General features: G+C 33.6%; 1 protein-coding gene across 2 annotated transcripts; it reads left to right on the forward strand.

Annotated features, from left to right (window-relative positions):
* The first annotated feature begins 3,351 nt into the window (after positions 1 to 3,351).
* LOC133331052 (transcription factor Sp9-like) lies at positions 3,352 to 10,009 on the forward strand. Of its 2 annotated transcripts, XM_061539457.1 has the most exons (4): positions 3,352 to 3,467; positions 7,946 to 8,009; positions 8,169 to 8,364; positions 8,495 to 10,009. In XM_061539457.1, exons 1-4 carry the CDS (start codon positions 3,429 to 3,431, stop codon positions 9,927 to 9,929), a joined length of 1,734 nt encoding a protein of 577 aa, XP_061395441.1. In that variant the 5' UTR covers positions 3,352 to 3,428; the 3' UTR covers positions 9,930 to 10,009. The 2 variants fall into 2 exon arrangements, with proteins under 2 accessions (XP_061395441.1, XP_061395440.1); XM_061539456.1 differs by having other exon boundaries at positions 3,354 to 3,467; positions 7,946 to 8,364.
* The last annotated feature ends 5,872 nt before the right edge of the window (positions 10,010 to 15,881 follow it).

Raw genomic sequence — 15,881 nt, forward strand, 5'->3', positions numbered from 1 at the left:
TCTAAAGAATTTAGGAAATATTGTCATATATTTAAACGTTTTTCGTAGATGAAATTTTTTTTAAATTTTATGCAAATGGGCTTTTAACAAACATAACAATAAGTATTTTGTTGAGACAAGTGGGAAGAAACTCTAAAAAAAGTCGGAAGTTTCCCGTTCACTGTTTTTTCAATTTAGTCTGTTCCTTTTTCAATTTGGTTTGATACTTTTTCATATTTTATTTTTAAATAAGAAAAGTTTCACAAAAACTCTGTAAAATTTCATAAGTGTTATCGATGGATATAACCTCAAGAACAGAGAGTAGACGAGCTATGGTAACAGGTATACATACCCGAAAAATTTCAAGGAAGTCATTTATATCATGAAAAGGATCCGAAATCTTACTCAGTGACGAAAATCTTACTCAGGGGAGAAATTTCATGTTCCCGGATGAACTAAAGTTGCATATTTAAAAATGAAAGACTCAGGCCTCAGTATTGCAATGGTACTGCGAAGCATGGAGATGGGTATATAATTGTATTGAGCTGTTTTTCTTTTTATGGAGTTCGATCTATTTATGAAGTAATTCATCGGATTGTTTATTCCAATGTGTTGGAAAACGTTCCCTTCGCACAAGAAAATATACCGATTGTTTGAGTGTTTCAGCATGGCAATAACCTCAAATATACATCGAAACATGTCAAATGTTGGTTGCGGGAGTAAAAATCAGCGATTTATAATGGCCAGCACAATCATCAGATCTTCAACCTATAGAAAAATCTTTGGAGTTTCATAAATTACAAAAATCAAAGAGATTCACAAACAATCTCTTCCCAAAGTTTAAAGATACGAGTAATAGTATATACAATGATCAAATTGAGAGTCGTATAGATTCAATGCATCGTAGGTATATATTCAATACCTGTCGATTACTAGCTAAATTTACTTTTATTAAAAAAAAATACAGGTCATTTATTCCGTTCGAAATTTCTGTTGCTTTAGTTATGCCCACTTTTAAAATATTATAAATGAATTGGAGAAATTGTTATGAAATGACATTTCCAACTCCAATAGAAATATTACTCTATTTGGCTGACAAGCACTATAACAGACAAAGGAATTAATCGTGTTTGTAATAACTTTTCAAATCTTGATATTCCTTTAGATCTTCTATCAAGTTCGATAGTCTCCAATATCGGTTAATTTGCCACAAAAAAGGGATTTAAGAAATACTATTATGCGAACAATATATTATATTATCCAAACTTCGAATATCACAATATTTTTAACTCTTTATCGAGTTCGAATATGCAGCATATCGGTTCACTCAAGCTCATATGTAGCGAATGCAGTATCCGATATTTTTTCTAAACATTAACTATGTATATCCTAATATTATATCAAGAATGTCAATAAATAAATTGTTAAAAAATCAACAATTAAAAAAATATAATTATTCTCATATAAATAGAGTAAAATATCTGACTGTATAAGACAAACACAAAAACATAATTTTAATCATCGAAATATTTTAATCAAACTTGTCCTAATCTACAATTTATTTATAATTTCAATATATACAATAAATATTCCTCTTTTACTCAGATTAGTTCTCTCAGTTTTTTTTTTTTTTTTAATTATATTTTATTAGTAGTGTTGGTAGGTTATTTTTTGGGATACCATATGTATTTTTTTTTTTTTTTTTTGCAAAATAGTCAGGCTGTATCCCAGTTTGTTTTTTTATAAATTGTTTGCCGAGGGGTAAGGCAGAGAAGACTATAGTTTCGGATCTCCCCACTGATCCTCATCAGCTCCCTTAGTTTTTTGTTGGGATATTCTCCCCAGCAACCTTTACAAATTCTTTACAAAAAACATTTCATACCCAAATGTCTCTTGTGACAATTCGAAGTTATTACGTTACCAGCGATACGACCCCAATGAGAAGTTCGTTTTTTATTAAAAAACAACAAACTGGGATTCAGCCTGACTATTTTGCAAAAACAAAATTATATTTTATATAAATTTTGAGCGAATACACCTCCGTATTTTTAAAATCTTGTAATCCTCAAAACCTCCCATTCACGAAAATGGGCAAAACTCCTACAGAAAAAATAGTCCCTAGAAGGCCAAGGATTTTTCTATAGCAATGCAAGAATTGCAATATGATATATTCATAAAAAAATTATTCCACAAGTGGCTGTTTAAAAACTCTCAGTCCATTCAGATTATCAAAAATTACCATTATTAATTAGGTTTTATTGTCTTTTTTAAATTAAAATTAGATCAAATTCGACTGAAAAACATGTCAAATTCAAATAATGTTGCTTAATCTTACTATCAAATAAAAAATCCTTAAAACTTCCCACACAATACACATCTTGCTAAAATCCTTCTATCCTTTGCAAATTTCTCACACAACGTTGTCGGAACTAAACAAAAAAACTAATTAGTTTTCAAAAAAACTAATCCAATCACAAGTCTGGCGCTACATGTCACTATCAAACACATGTTCTGTGGCATTTGTTTGATAAGAACGAACACACAGTGGACTACCAACACAGTGTGTTTCAAATCGGTGTTGTTTCATATCAGGATACAGTTCCAAAGAAAAACTAAAACAAATCGAATTGAATCTTTGAAAATGAGCGAAAACATCAATTTAAAAAAAAATTAGACAAATTAAGAAAAAAAGGAGAACAAAAAGAAACAAATCTGTTCGGCAGGATATAAAGGAATCAAAGAGGATAGCATAAAAAGAGAATAATGAGTTGAGAACACTAAACATGAATGAATGAGCGAACGATGAAACGAACGCCACATGAGGTGCTACTCCAGGTTGCCGAGATATCATTTCAAATGAAATGAAACATTAATTTTATTGAAGCGGCAATAACAACGCAACACAACAAAAAAAAAACAAGTGAGCGCCGGATTAAGATTGCTTCCGCTCTGGCAACAAGAACAAGAAGAACACTCCGCCCCTTCCCCTTCCAAAAAAGAGAATCGACCATACATTGTAGTGGTAGTAAGTGTGGCGGTGGTGGTGGATTTGGTGTTGTTTTGTTCAATATGAAATCGGCCTAAAAGAAAGAGACAAGTACACGAACTCACAGCGGGATATTTCGTTCTTTGTTGTTTTGTATCTCTACTCTATTTCCTATACGACGACGACGGGGCAACTCATACGCATGTCTACAACAACTACTCCGGCTACACTTTTGTTTGCTGCTCATTCTTCCATTTGCCGGAGATACTCACTCACCCTTGTCTCAAAACAAAGTGTGTGGATAACTGGATGGATGGATGGTTGGTTGATTGGTTCGATGTGGATGTGTGTATGGTTCTGATCCGGCCACATTGTGAAGGGTGCTTTGTTGTGTTCTAATAACTTCCTTTTTCAAAAGAATTGGAATTATTTGGAACCAGAAACAAAAGAGTTGTGAACGAGAATGGTTGTGCTTCAATCGACGACATCATCAACGGCAGAGGTAAACAAAATCAACAAAAAACACACAGAGAATAAAACAAACCGCCAATACGTCTTTTTACACCATCTTAAATTGGGGGAAATGAGGAACTAAGAAAATAACAACAACTACAAAAAAGCAATTGGACAACAAATTAAATAAATCAAATTAAAAACGAATATATATGAAAAGAAATTGATTTGGGTTATATTGCTTTTGTGTGTGTTGCTATATTGTGAATAAGTGCCAGTTGTGTGTGCGAATATGTTCGAAGATTTGTGAATTTCTGCGAATTGAGTTAATTAAGAAACCATTTAAGAACAAGAAATAAAAGCAATTTTAAAACAAAGAACTTAATAACCACAGGCACGTGAGAAAATGTGTAAATGAATAAAACTAAAGGTGTGAAATAAGAAAACAATAAGTTATCGAACCAAGTTAATAAAATTGAATTGGAATATAAATATTGCAAAAAATATTCAGTCACTTATCGTAATAAAAAAAAAAATAATGTAAAGCAACAACTTTGAATGTCGAAAAAATGTCAAAATCTTTAAGAAAGTGTAATATAAACAAAAAATAAAATATTGATGACTTTATACTGAAATGACGAGGGGATATAAAAAGTGTATGCCCATATTTTTCAAAACCTACAACTTTTTATACGGCTTTCTTATTGGAACTCATAATAAAATAGTTCTGCTTAAATATTACAATTTTAGATTCCGATAATTTTGAGGGATTGTTAACTAACCTGCTAAGAAAATTCTATAGTTTCAATTTTCAAAAAAAGTAGATAGATATACGGTTGAGGCATAATCGCTTAAATGTCTAATATTTTTATCAAAAATTAAAATTCGTCTTTGTAAAATTGTATTTCCTTTGAATACGCATTCTCAACTCGTAATAATTTCTTATATACCTAGTATACGTCTGATAAAAAAGTAACCGTCGTAGTCTGTTCAACAAATGATCCGTTTATTTCTTCTTCATTAGCAATATTGCCCACTCCAATGTAATGCCCATCGGATATATAACACTGCGACACATTTTTCAACTTGAAAATCTTGAACTAATCAAAATCACCACAATCTGAAAGCTTATGATGGTGGTAGAAACCCCCTTGTGGCTAGGGTTTTGCTTCTACAATCATAAGCTTTCAGATTTTGTCTGTCCTGATTGGTTCAAGATTTTAGTGCTGCACAGTGTATGTCAGTAATTTTTCCAATTCTCGAAACTTCTCTGAAACGTGCTTTTTGGTATAGCCAAAAGTTCTTATTTCGATGTTTCTTATATATCCTCAAACGTAGCAGAACACCTTCATTTTATCGGTGTCCGATCCCCTTCTACATGCAAAAATTCGCGGTGTTTGGGTCATCATTGCGGCCTCTGGAGCGACCAGAAAAACCGACAAAAATAAAGTTTTTGGTCCATTTCATCCCCTAAATATTAACCGATATTTTCCAAAAACAATAGGGGTCTGCATTAGCCAGAACCCATCCTACATGCAAAATTTCGTGATGATTGGTTCATAACTGTGGCCTGTATCGTGTTTACAAAATATAATGGACAGACGGACGGACGTGCGGACACACAAGTCTAGATAGACTCAGCTAGTCGAGACATGACGATCGGTATACTTAAAGGTGAGTCTAGGACCAATATTTCGCGGCGTTACAAACTCTTGGGGCTGCACAAAGCTATAATACTCTGACAACATAGTTGTGTAGGGTATAAAAATTTCTTCTGAAATTTTCAGAGTTTAGTCCGACATGTCTAAGCAAAATAAATATTGTTTGTAGGGTCTATAGTCTCATTTCTATTTTGGTATTGCCAAAAGTTCCTATTTTGATTTTCAGTTTTGGGTAGAGGAAAAAGTCAGCGAAGGCCAACTCTGGTGTATACGGCGTTTGAAGCATTATAACTTTTTTTGTTTAAATACTGGAATGATTGACTGTCTGATATTTCCATCGAACGTTAAATTCCGTTCAGTAAACAGTACCGTATTTCGAATAAGATTTCTCAACTTAGATCCTTATTATAATTATTATGTGTATACTTGTTATGCTATTAAAATCCATGGCTGTACATTTTTAAAGTGATATATAGTGAATAAAAATCCCTGGGAGAGCACTTCCGAATTTTTTCAGAGTTTCGTCAGACTTATCTAAACAAAACACATATTGTTTGTGGGACATAAAGTATCTTTTGCATAATATTTCGCAAAATGCGAAATAATTCAGAGCTTCATCTAACTTATGTAAAAAAATTGTCTATATCAAAAAAAAAGTAAAGTAGCGCTCAAAAAACATTCGTACAAACTCTGTTAGCTTTGTAGGTCCTGCTTAGAATACTGTAGAACGTATCTGAACGTATGAAGAAAACAATTTTGAAAATTAACTGTAGTAAAAAATATTCTACAACTATAGAATTAATAGCTGATTTACAAGAAAAGCAATAAAAGCAAATATTCTTCAAAGTTTCATCAGACTTGTCTAAAGCTAATACTTTTCCAAGAAATTACATTTCCCCAACGGAAAAAGCTTCATTTCGAACCAGACTTTGTTTATGTTTCATTATTTTCGGCGTCGAAGAGGTTTTCCGAAACTTATGATCTCACCACCTGGGGCTTCTATCCTATATTTTTAAGAGATTTTTTTCTGAAATGGTTAACAAAGTTATGAACAATTATTTTCTCGGTTTCAAAACAATGATAACACATGCGGCGTTAATCGTCATACGTGTATACCCATTTTTTTGTCCTCGGATACTGCAAAACAAAATTATTATCAGGGTTTACATATGTCACCGCATCAACATATGTCAAGTGGTTCACAAGTTATGTTTAGACATCAGCAGCATCAATATCTGGAAAATATTTCTCTTCAGGTCGGAGGTTAAATAAAAGTGCAGTTCAACAGAACATAATAATAAAATAAAAATATATTTATATATAAAAAATATTATTTTTGGAGATTATCGCATTTACCATGGGGAAAAATCACTTTCCTTCTTTCTTCTATCAAACATATATCTAATTTTTATTTAAATATATATATATATTCTAATATTTCATATTTTATATATATATATATATATAAATAAATATTGTTTGTAGGGTCTATAGTCTCATTTCTATTTTGGTATTGCCAAAAGTTCCTATTTTGATTTTCAGTTTTGGGTAGAGGAAAAAGTCAGCGAAGGCCAACTCTGGTGTATACGGCGTTTGAAGCATTATAACTTTTTTGTTTAAATACTGGAATGATTGACTGTCTGATATTTCCATCGAACGTTAAATTCCGTTCAGTAAACAGTACCGTATTTCGAATAAGATTTCTCAACTTAGATCCTTATTATAATTATTATGTGTATACTTGTTATGCTATTAAAATCCATGGCTGTACATTTTTAAAGTGATATATAGTGAATAAAAATCCCTGGGAGAGCACTTCCGAATTTTTTCAGAGTTTCGTCAGACTTATCTAAACAAAACACATATTGTTTGTGGGACATAAAGTATCTTTTGCATAATATTTCGCAAAATGCGAAATAATTCAGAGCTTCATCTAACTTATGTAAAAAAATTGTCTATATCAAAAAAAAAGTAAAGTAGCGCTCAAAAAACATTCGTACAAACTCTGTTAGCTTTGTAGGTCCTGCTTAGAATACTGTAGAACGTATCTGAACGTATGAAGAAAACAATTTTGAAAATTAACTGTAGTAAAAAATATTCTACAACTATAGAATTAATAGCTGATTTACAAGAAAAGCAATAAAAGCAAATATTCTTCAAAGTTTCATCAGACTTGTCTAAAGCTAATACTTTTCCAAGAAATTACATTTCCCCAACGGAAAAAGCTTCATTTCGAACCAGACTTTGTTTATGTTTCATTATTTTCGGCGTCGAAGAGGTTTTCCGAAACTTATGATCTCACCACCTGGGGCTTCTATCCTATATTTTTAAGAGATTTTTTTCTGAAATGGTTAACAAAGTTATGAACAATTATTTTCTCGGTTTCAAAACAATGATAACACATGCGGCGTTAATCGTCATACGTGTATACCCATTTTTTTGTCCTCGGATACTGCAAAACAAAATTATTATCAGGGTTTACATATGTCACCGCATCAACATATGTCAAGTGGTTCACAAGTTATGTTTAGACATCAGCAGCATCAATATCTGGAAAATATTTCTCTTCAGGTCGGAGGTTAAATAAAAGTGCAGTTCAACAGAACATAATAATAAAATAAAAATATATTTATATATAAAAAATATTATTTTTGGAGATTATCGCATTTACCATGGGGAAAAATCACTTTCCTTCTTTCTTCTATCAAACATATATCTAATTTTTATTTAAATATATATATATATATATATATATTCTAATATTTCATATTTTATATATATATATATATATATATATTCTAATATTTCATATTTTTTGCATAATAAACATTTCTAAAACCCCCTTTCTCTCTCATTCTCTTTACAGGACCACCCCAGTTTGAGGGGTACTCCATTGGCTATGTTGGCCGCCCAGTGCAATAAATTGAGCAGTAAGTCACCACCACCATTGGCCGATGCCGCTGTGGGCAAGGGTTTTCATCCGTGGAAGAAAAGCCCAACATCGCCCAATCATCATACACAAACGAATAATAATAACAGTAGTAACAACAATAATACTAATAATAACAACAACAATAACACTTCAACAGGTTCGAGCAGTTCAAATGCATCGGTGGGACAACATTCACCCTGTGCTATATCATCATCCGCATCGTCGACAAATTCAACGGGAACAAATCATTCGGCAGGCATTAGTATGTCATCATCGGTTGGGGCTGGAAATTCGTTGACTTCAAGAAGTCTGGCTGGCAGTGGAATTAACACAATGGTCAATATAACAGCCAGGTAGGTTGGGTAGTAGAAAAACCTCCCGTAGTTCCCTCTTTTTTCCTTCTCTTGTAGTTGTTGTATAGAATCTTGTTCTTCTTCTTATTTTTTTGAGAATTATTTTAATTGATCAAGAAAATAATTTCAGCATTTATCCTTACAGTCGCCCGATAACATCATCCTGTGCTGCTGTCACCACACCCTCGGCGTATGGCAGTGATCTCTTCTATCCGAATTCATCAACCACAACCGGTGGTATGGTTGGCGATCAGCATCACATGCATCAGGGATTGTTGGGTAAGGTGGAGGGAGCCACCTTTGGTTCTGTATATTCACGCCACCCTTACGATTGGCCTTTTAATGCTGTCACAGCACAGGCCCATAAAGCAGCTGAGGCTGCCAGTGTGAATACGGGGTGGTGGGATATGCATAGTGCCGCAGCTGCAGGCAGCTGGTTGGATATGGGCGGTGCTGCTGGCATGCATTCGACCATGGCTAATTATGCAACGGCTAGCTCAGATTATTCGTCGGCATTGAGTCACTCCTTGTCGAATACGGCACACTTGTTGGGTTCGGGACAACATTTGTTGCAGGACACTTACAAGAGTATGTTACCCAGTCAGGGAGTTGGTGGCTTCTCACTGCCACACAGTTCACCATCGGCCGCATCGACGGCATCCACACCCCAATCATCATCACCCACCACCCCCTCGTCTAGATCTCAAAGACGTTATGCCGGACGAGCCACCTGTGATTGTCCCAACTGTCAAGAAGCCGAACGTCTGGGTCCAGCTGGCGTCCATTTGCGAAAGAAAAATATTCACTCCTGCCACATACCCGGATGTGGTAAGGTCTATGGCAAGACCTCACATTTAAAGGCCCATTTAAGGTGGCACACCGGCGAAAGGCCCTTCGTTTGCAATTGGCTATTCTGTGGTAAACGTTTTACACGCTCCGATGAACTGCAGCGCCACTTACGCACCCACACTGGGGAGAAACGTTTTGCATGTCCTGTTTGTAATAAACGTTTCATGCGTAGCGACCACCTGGCCAAACATGTTAAGACCCATAATGGCACCGGAACGGGAATTAAGAAAGGATCCTCGGAATCGTGCAGTGATTCGGAAGAACCCAATAATCAATCGGGTGATTCAAATGGTTTAAACACATCTATTAATAATGGCAACTCAGGCGGCAGCAACAGTCATCCGGGTACTCCTAATTCGTTGTCCTCGGGTACTCCAACACAAAATCATGGTCAGGGGCTGCATATGTCACCGCATCATCATATGTCCAGTGGTTCACCAGTTATGCTTAGTCATCAACAGCATCAACAATTGCAGCAGCAACATCAACAACAACAACAGCAGCAGCAGCAACATCAACAAGCCCAACAACATCATTTACATCAACAACAACAGCAGCAGCAGCAACAACAACACCAGCAATCTCATCCTCACGCTCATATGCATGCCCACACGCATCATCATCACCATCATTTGTTGGGTTCGAATTCGGCTGCATCCAGTCCCGTATTGGATCATCACAGCACATTGGTCGATATCAAGCCTCCAATGGTTTGAGGGTCATTGGGACCCTTTCTGTTCAGTAACTGAACAGAAATGGGGTCCTACATAAAGGATTTCATACAAACTCTAGCGCTTTTTGAAAATAACAATGACAACGTGTAAAATGGAAGGACAGGGACAAATCTGATGAGGAGAATGATCGAAGGAATGTTTTGTAAAAATTATAAAAATAACAAGAAAATTTCAATGACTAATCTTTTTTAATTATAAAGTATATTAAAATATTGCACAAAAACTACTAACTACTAGTAAGGAAAAATTAAATATAATTAAAAAACAAACATTAATTAATTTATATAATTGATTTAATATAATATTATTAAACAATAATTTTAATATTTTTTGTAAATAGTACTATAAATATTTTTAAACAAATTAAAATTTTTAAAATAAAAAATATGGAAATAAAATAAAAGTCTTAAAATAATAGTTAAAATATAAAATGTAAAATAAATGTCAAAAGAAAGGGAAGGGGTTGCTCGGTGTAAGATCTAAAAATTATAACATTTTTAATAAATGGTAAATACATTTCATTTCGAAATACACCTAAAATACCTAAAAGATAACATGGACAAATTAATAAATAGACAAAGGAATTAAACATTATGAAATTCACTTCCCTTTCAAAATTATCGAATATAATGATGACCTAGAAAAATAACAACATATTGAAAAGAAACATATTCAAATCTACCCTCAATAAAAGAAAAAAATCGAATCTACCTTCGAATCGCCATGTAGGAAATATGACGTGAGAACATTAATAAACCACTATGTATATGTTTGGCCTTATAAAGAATATGCGAATATTTTCATGCGCACAGACCAATTGCCGAGGTAGTTTTCCCAACCCGATTGTGATATCTCCAAAGCATGGTTTTGAACGCGTCAACCGCATCTTTGGGTAACGAAAAAAGTTAACGATGATTTTTTCTGGATTTACATGAATAAAAAGAAGTCATACGCGAGGTATGTATGTATGGGGTTGAGTTACCCCGCACAGTCCTCACTATTTCACGTTTTGATCGGTTTTTGGTTTGATCTCGCCTTGTCTTGTTCGATTTTTGAACCTCTCCTCCGAATAGAACTCCTACGTTAATCAAGCGGAATGTGTTTCAAAAATATTGTTTCCCGATTAACGCATATAGATTTATGATTCGTCAAATGTGACGTATTATTACACCCACCATTATAAGTCGTATATTAAATTCTAGAAATATTCACCGGAGAACCCATAAATTCTGTTGAGAACACGATGGAAATAGGATAGGCCATTGATATGATAGTTTTACTACTCCTATGATGTTTAGTATTGATTTGTTCTCCTCATTTTTAGGGTAGTCCCCATATAACGGTACCTCCAAAATTTCGACATTTTGTGAAGTTTGGACACATTTTTCAACCAAATTGGCTGTCATTTTTTATTTGAATTTTAGGATTGGGTACAAAATATAGCTACCAAAAAATGAGAAATATTGTTCCATGTTTCAGGGTAGCCCTCATATTACGGTAACTCTCAATGTTCGGCATTTTCGGCCTCTCAATGCTCGGCAAGTTTGAAAATGTTTTTCACCCAAATTGCCAGTAATTTTATATTTTGAAATAAAGCATTTCTTCCAAAAATTATCGAATTATATTGCTTTTTAGATCCTCTATAACGGATCCCACAAAAATTCGTTATTTTGGGGAGTATGGGCACGCTGCTCACCCAAAATGGCTGTAATTCAGTAGTTTGGTATAACCCCAATACTGCAATTGTTGGTATAGCCCCCATACAACGGTACACCCATTTATTCGGTATTTTGAGTATGTTTTTATACCCATGTGGCTCTAATTTGTCATTGGGTTCTTACCAATAATTATCAATACATTGCTTTGGAAAACCCCCATACAACGGTACCAACCCTTAAGGTCCAAGCCCAATTTTCCAATCTGAGAGTCTGTAGTTTAATATTTCATTATCTCCTGACAGAAATTTACCACGATAAAGCACCCATATGAAAATTGCCACAAATGTTCGGTATTTTGAGGATTTTAAAAATTTCAATCACTTCGATTCGCTATTAATCCTATATAATGGGGACCATATCTCATGATATTCATGTTGACGGTTTCTGAAATGTGGTTTTTTTCATTTGGTTATAGGTTCAGCCCCCTTATAAGTATTTTGATTGTCATTTGTACATTTTCTAACCGAATCGACACCCGTCATTCTCGGTCCTAACCAAATCTTCTACACTGAATGTTTTCTACTGGCAGCATTTTACAATGTTCACCTCATGGTGGAGAGTATAAAAAGTTCGCCTTGACAGAAATTAACGAATTTTTTACGTGTTTACAAATTTTTTTGCACCAAGCGACATTAGTGTACGGCATCGAAATAGAACCAACATTTCCTACGATTAGGTGTTCATGCTATATCGAAAGTGTACTGACGAAAGAAATGCCCAAAAATGCCTTTCGAACGCAATCAATCGCCGTTTTTGGGATAGTGCTATATCGCCATACAAAGATTAAAGTTCAACGATTTATTCTTGTCGTTTAAGATCGACATATGCGTTTATTGTATTTTACTGTATACACAATTAAATATTTTCCCGGTATCGGACATAATCTTGACATCATCCATTGTTGAAACTTTTTGTATTATCATAATTTCTAAATGCGAGATATTTTATTAGAACCCTTACCCATTGTAATATAACGAGAAACCCTTTCCTAACTTTTTATAAATACAACATAATTGTTAACAATGAGCTTTGGTCTTTTTCTATCGTCTATAAAATATACATAAAAGTAAATCTATTAAATAAATAAAATACTTCAACTCTATGAAAAAATAAATACATACAATAACAATATTTCTAGTCGTCTTAAAGAATTCTATGTAAATTTCACAAAAATAAACTCCCAAAACCAATCTCCCTTACAAAAATTTTATTTTCAAAAAAAAAGAACATTTTCAACATTAAACCTAGAATAGAATAATATTTGTTATTCAATTAGTATGAAATATTTTTTTTTGTTATCATTAAGAAAAAAAAAGAATTCAAAACAAAATGTGGAAGTACCAAAATAATTACTAATTTTAAACTAATGATAGTAATAGTAAAAATAAAAAATACCATTAGGTTTATCGAAATAAGTTCTCTACAAATTGTATGAATTAACTAAACTTAATTATAAATAATTAGTTTAATAATCTAACCGATAATGCTAATAATTCTTACACGACTTTTTGCAAATATGTAAAGTTACTAGAATATAGTTTTATTCTAAATTTTATTATTAAAATTAAAATAAATAGAATACCAGTGAATTTTATTATAAATAAATGTGAATTATAAATATTTTAAATTGTTGTGTTTTATTTATTAAAGAAATATGTAAAGGGAACTGTTATTATAGAATGTCTAGAGCCAATTAAAAAGTATTTAATTAAACAAGCAAAAGGTGTGTACCTTTAATTCCCAACCTCTTTAAGAATTTCTTGAGGTATGGGTAAACATTCCTCTCAACACATTGTCCTGCCCTATTATATTTTTACATTGTCCTGCCTATTATTTTTTCTTAGAGACGAGTCTAAATGGCTCATTGATCATCTTTGGATACCCTCCATCACAGGATTACTGACAGAAATGAAATGAATACCTAAGGAACACACTAAAAAGTGAACCTGTAACGACAATTTACCAATCGATTGTTGTGAACCAAATACAAATTTCAGCAATCTCAAAACCCCAAAATGTTGACCTATACTATTAACGCAAGGTATGGTGAAATACTGCAATTTAGAGGCAAATTTATATGAGATATACTAAAGCGGGAACAATATTGACAACGTTGTGTAAGAATTAGCGAATATTTGGTGCTACTAAAGCGGGACCAATATTGACAATGTTGTGTAGGAATTAGCGAATATTTGGTGCGTTCATTATATGAGGGGTTTATTCCTAATTAAGGACCGATATAGCTCAAGTTCCAAACTAATATTTTACTTTTGAATCTCAATACTTTCCTTCATGCTAATTAAAATATGGGAAGGTGGTTTTCATTCTCAAACATAACGTTCTACTTTTTATGTCAATATCCTCCGAAGGAAAAATCATTGCAACATATGGCTAAATCGAATAAATCGTTTTAAAATTTCATACTATGTAGGGCATATTATGATGGAATGCAGCTATATGGAGCCAACTCCAAAACACGGAACAAATCAGTTAACTATTTTAATATAAACCAGCAAGAAAAGTAGTAAAGTCGGACGATGCTGACTATATAATACCCTTCACCAATTTTTTCAAAAAAATATATTTTTGAGGTATCGTGACCACAATTTTTAAAATCACTGTTTTGAGAAAAACACGTTTAGAGTTGAGAAGCCTTTCTGCCGTCGTTTGATACTGGCACAAAAAAAACTCCGAAAATATATATTGGAGCTAAATCTAAATCCACAAAAGTTTATATACGTTAGGCTATGCTAACTTCAGATAGTTGTACAAAATTTTGTGCAAATCGGTAATTTTTTGGAACTTTTGTGCGCCATTTACTGATAATCGGAAGAAACTATATACGGGAGCTATATCTTAATCTGAACCGATTTCAACAAAACTTTGCACACAGTAGGCTATACTAATTTTGTGGCAGTCGACCCTGTTTTGGATCTTTGATGCACCATTTACTGAAAATCGGACGAAAATAGATATGGGAGCTATATCGAAATCTAAACTGATTTCAATGAAACTTTCCACACTGTAAGTTATACTAATTTCAATACGTTGTACAAAATTTTGTGCAAATCGGTCATGTTTTGGGGCTTTTGTGTACCATTTACTGAAAATCGGACGACACTATATATGGGAGCTATATCTAAATCTGAAACGATTGTAACAAAACTTTGCACACAGTAGGCTATACTAACTTCAGTTCGTTGTGCAAAATTTTGTGGCAGTCGACCATGTTTTGGATCATTGGTGCACCATTTACTGAAAATCGGACGAAAATATATATGGGAGCTATATCTAAATCTAAACTGATTTCAATGAAACATTCCACACTCTAAGTTGCACACAGTAGGCTATACTAACTTCAGATCTCTGTACAAAATTTTGTGCAAATCGGTCATGTTTCGGGACTTTTGTGCGCCATTTGCTGAAAATCGGAAGAAACTATATACGAGAGCTATATCTTAATCTGAACCGATTTCAACAAAACTTTAAACACAGTAGGCTATACTAACTTTAGTTCGTTGTGCAAAATGTTGTGGCAATCGACCATGTTTTGGATCTTTGGTGCACAATTTACTGAAAATCGGACGAAAGTATATATGGGAGCTATATCTAAATCTGAACCGATTTTTATCACAGTGTGGTGAAGGGTGTATATGGGGGTGTATATGAAGAGAGTTATATGGGGGCTACCCCAAGAAGGAGGCGAATGCTAAAGGAGATTCGTTACCAAATACGAATACAAAATACCAAATTACAGCGAATTTGGTTGAAAAACGCGCTCAGAAAACCCGGAAATACCGAAAATTGGAGGGCATCGTTATAGAGGATCTATCAAAACAATGGACCTATATTTATTATTTTAAGTGGAGAACTTTAATATCCAATAAAAACTCATTGTATCTAATTTCAGCGAATTCCGTTGAAAAATCCGCTTGAGAACCCGAAAATGCGGAAAATTGGGGATACCGTTATATGGGGGCTAATAGAAAAAGTGGACTGATATTTATAATTTTTAGTGGAAATATTTGGTACCCAATAAGAACCCATTGTAACAATTATTAGCAAATTTGGTTGAAAAATGGGCTCAAGAACCCCAAACTATCGAACATTTTTGGGATACCGTTATATGGACCTATATTAGTGGTGAATTTTTGTAGCCAATAATAACGCAATGTACCAAAATTCTAGCTAATTCGGTTAAAACCCCCGCTTGAGA

Source organism: Musca vetustissima, unplaced genomic scaffold (genome assembly GCF_032173495.1).
Source record: "Musca vetustissima isolate MV318-11 ecotype Yass unplaced genomic scaffold, APGP_CSIRO_Mvet_v1 utg144787, whole genome shotgun sequence".
Classification (NCBI taxonomy): Eukaryota; Metazoa; Arthropoda; class Insecta; order Diptera; family Muscidae; genus Musca; species Musca vetustissima.

Coding starts and splice junctions, on each gene's coding strand:
- LOC133331052 (XM_061539456.1), top strand. CDS start 3,429: ATGGTTGTGCTTCAATCGACGACATCATCAACGGCAGAG. Junction 3,468..7,945: donor CGACATCATCAACGGCAGAG/GTAAACAAAATC, acceptor TTCTCTTTACAG/GACCACCCCAGTTTGAGGGG. Junction 8,365..8,494: donor ATGGTCAATATAACAGCCAG/GTAGGTTGGGTA, acceptor AAATAATTTCAG/CATTTATCCTTACAGTCGCC.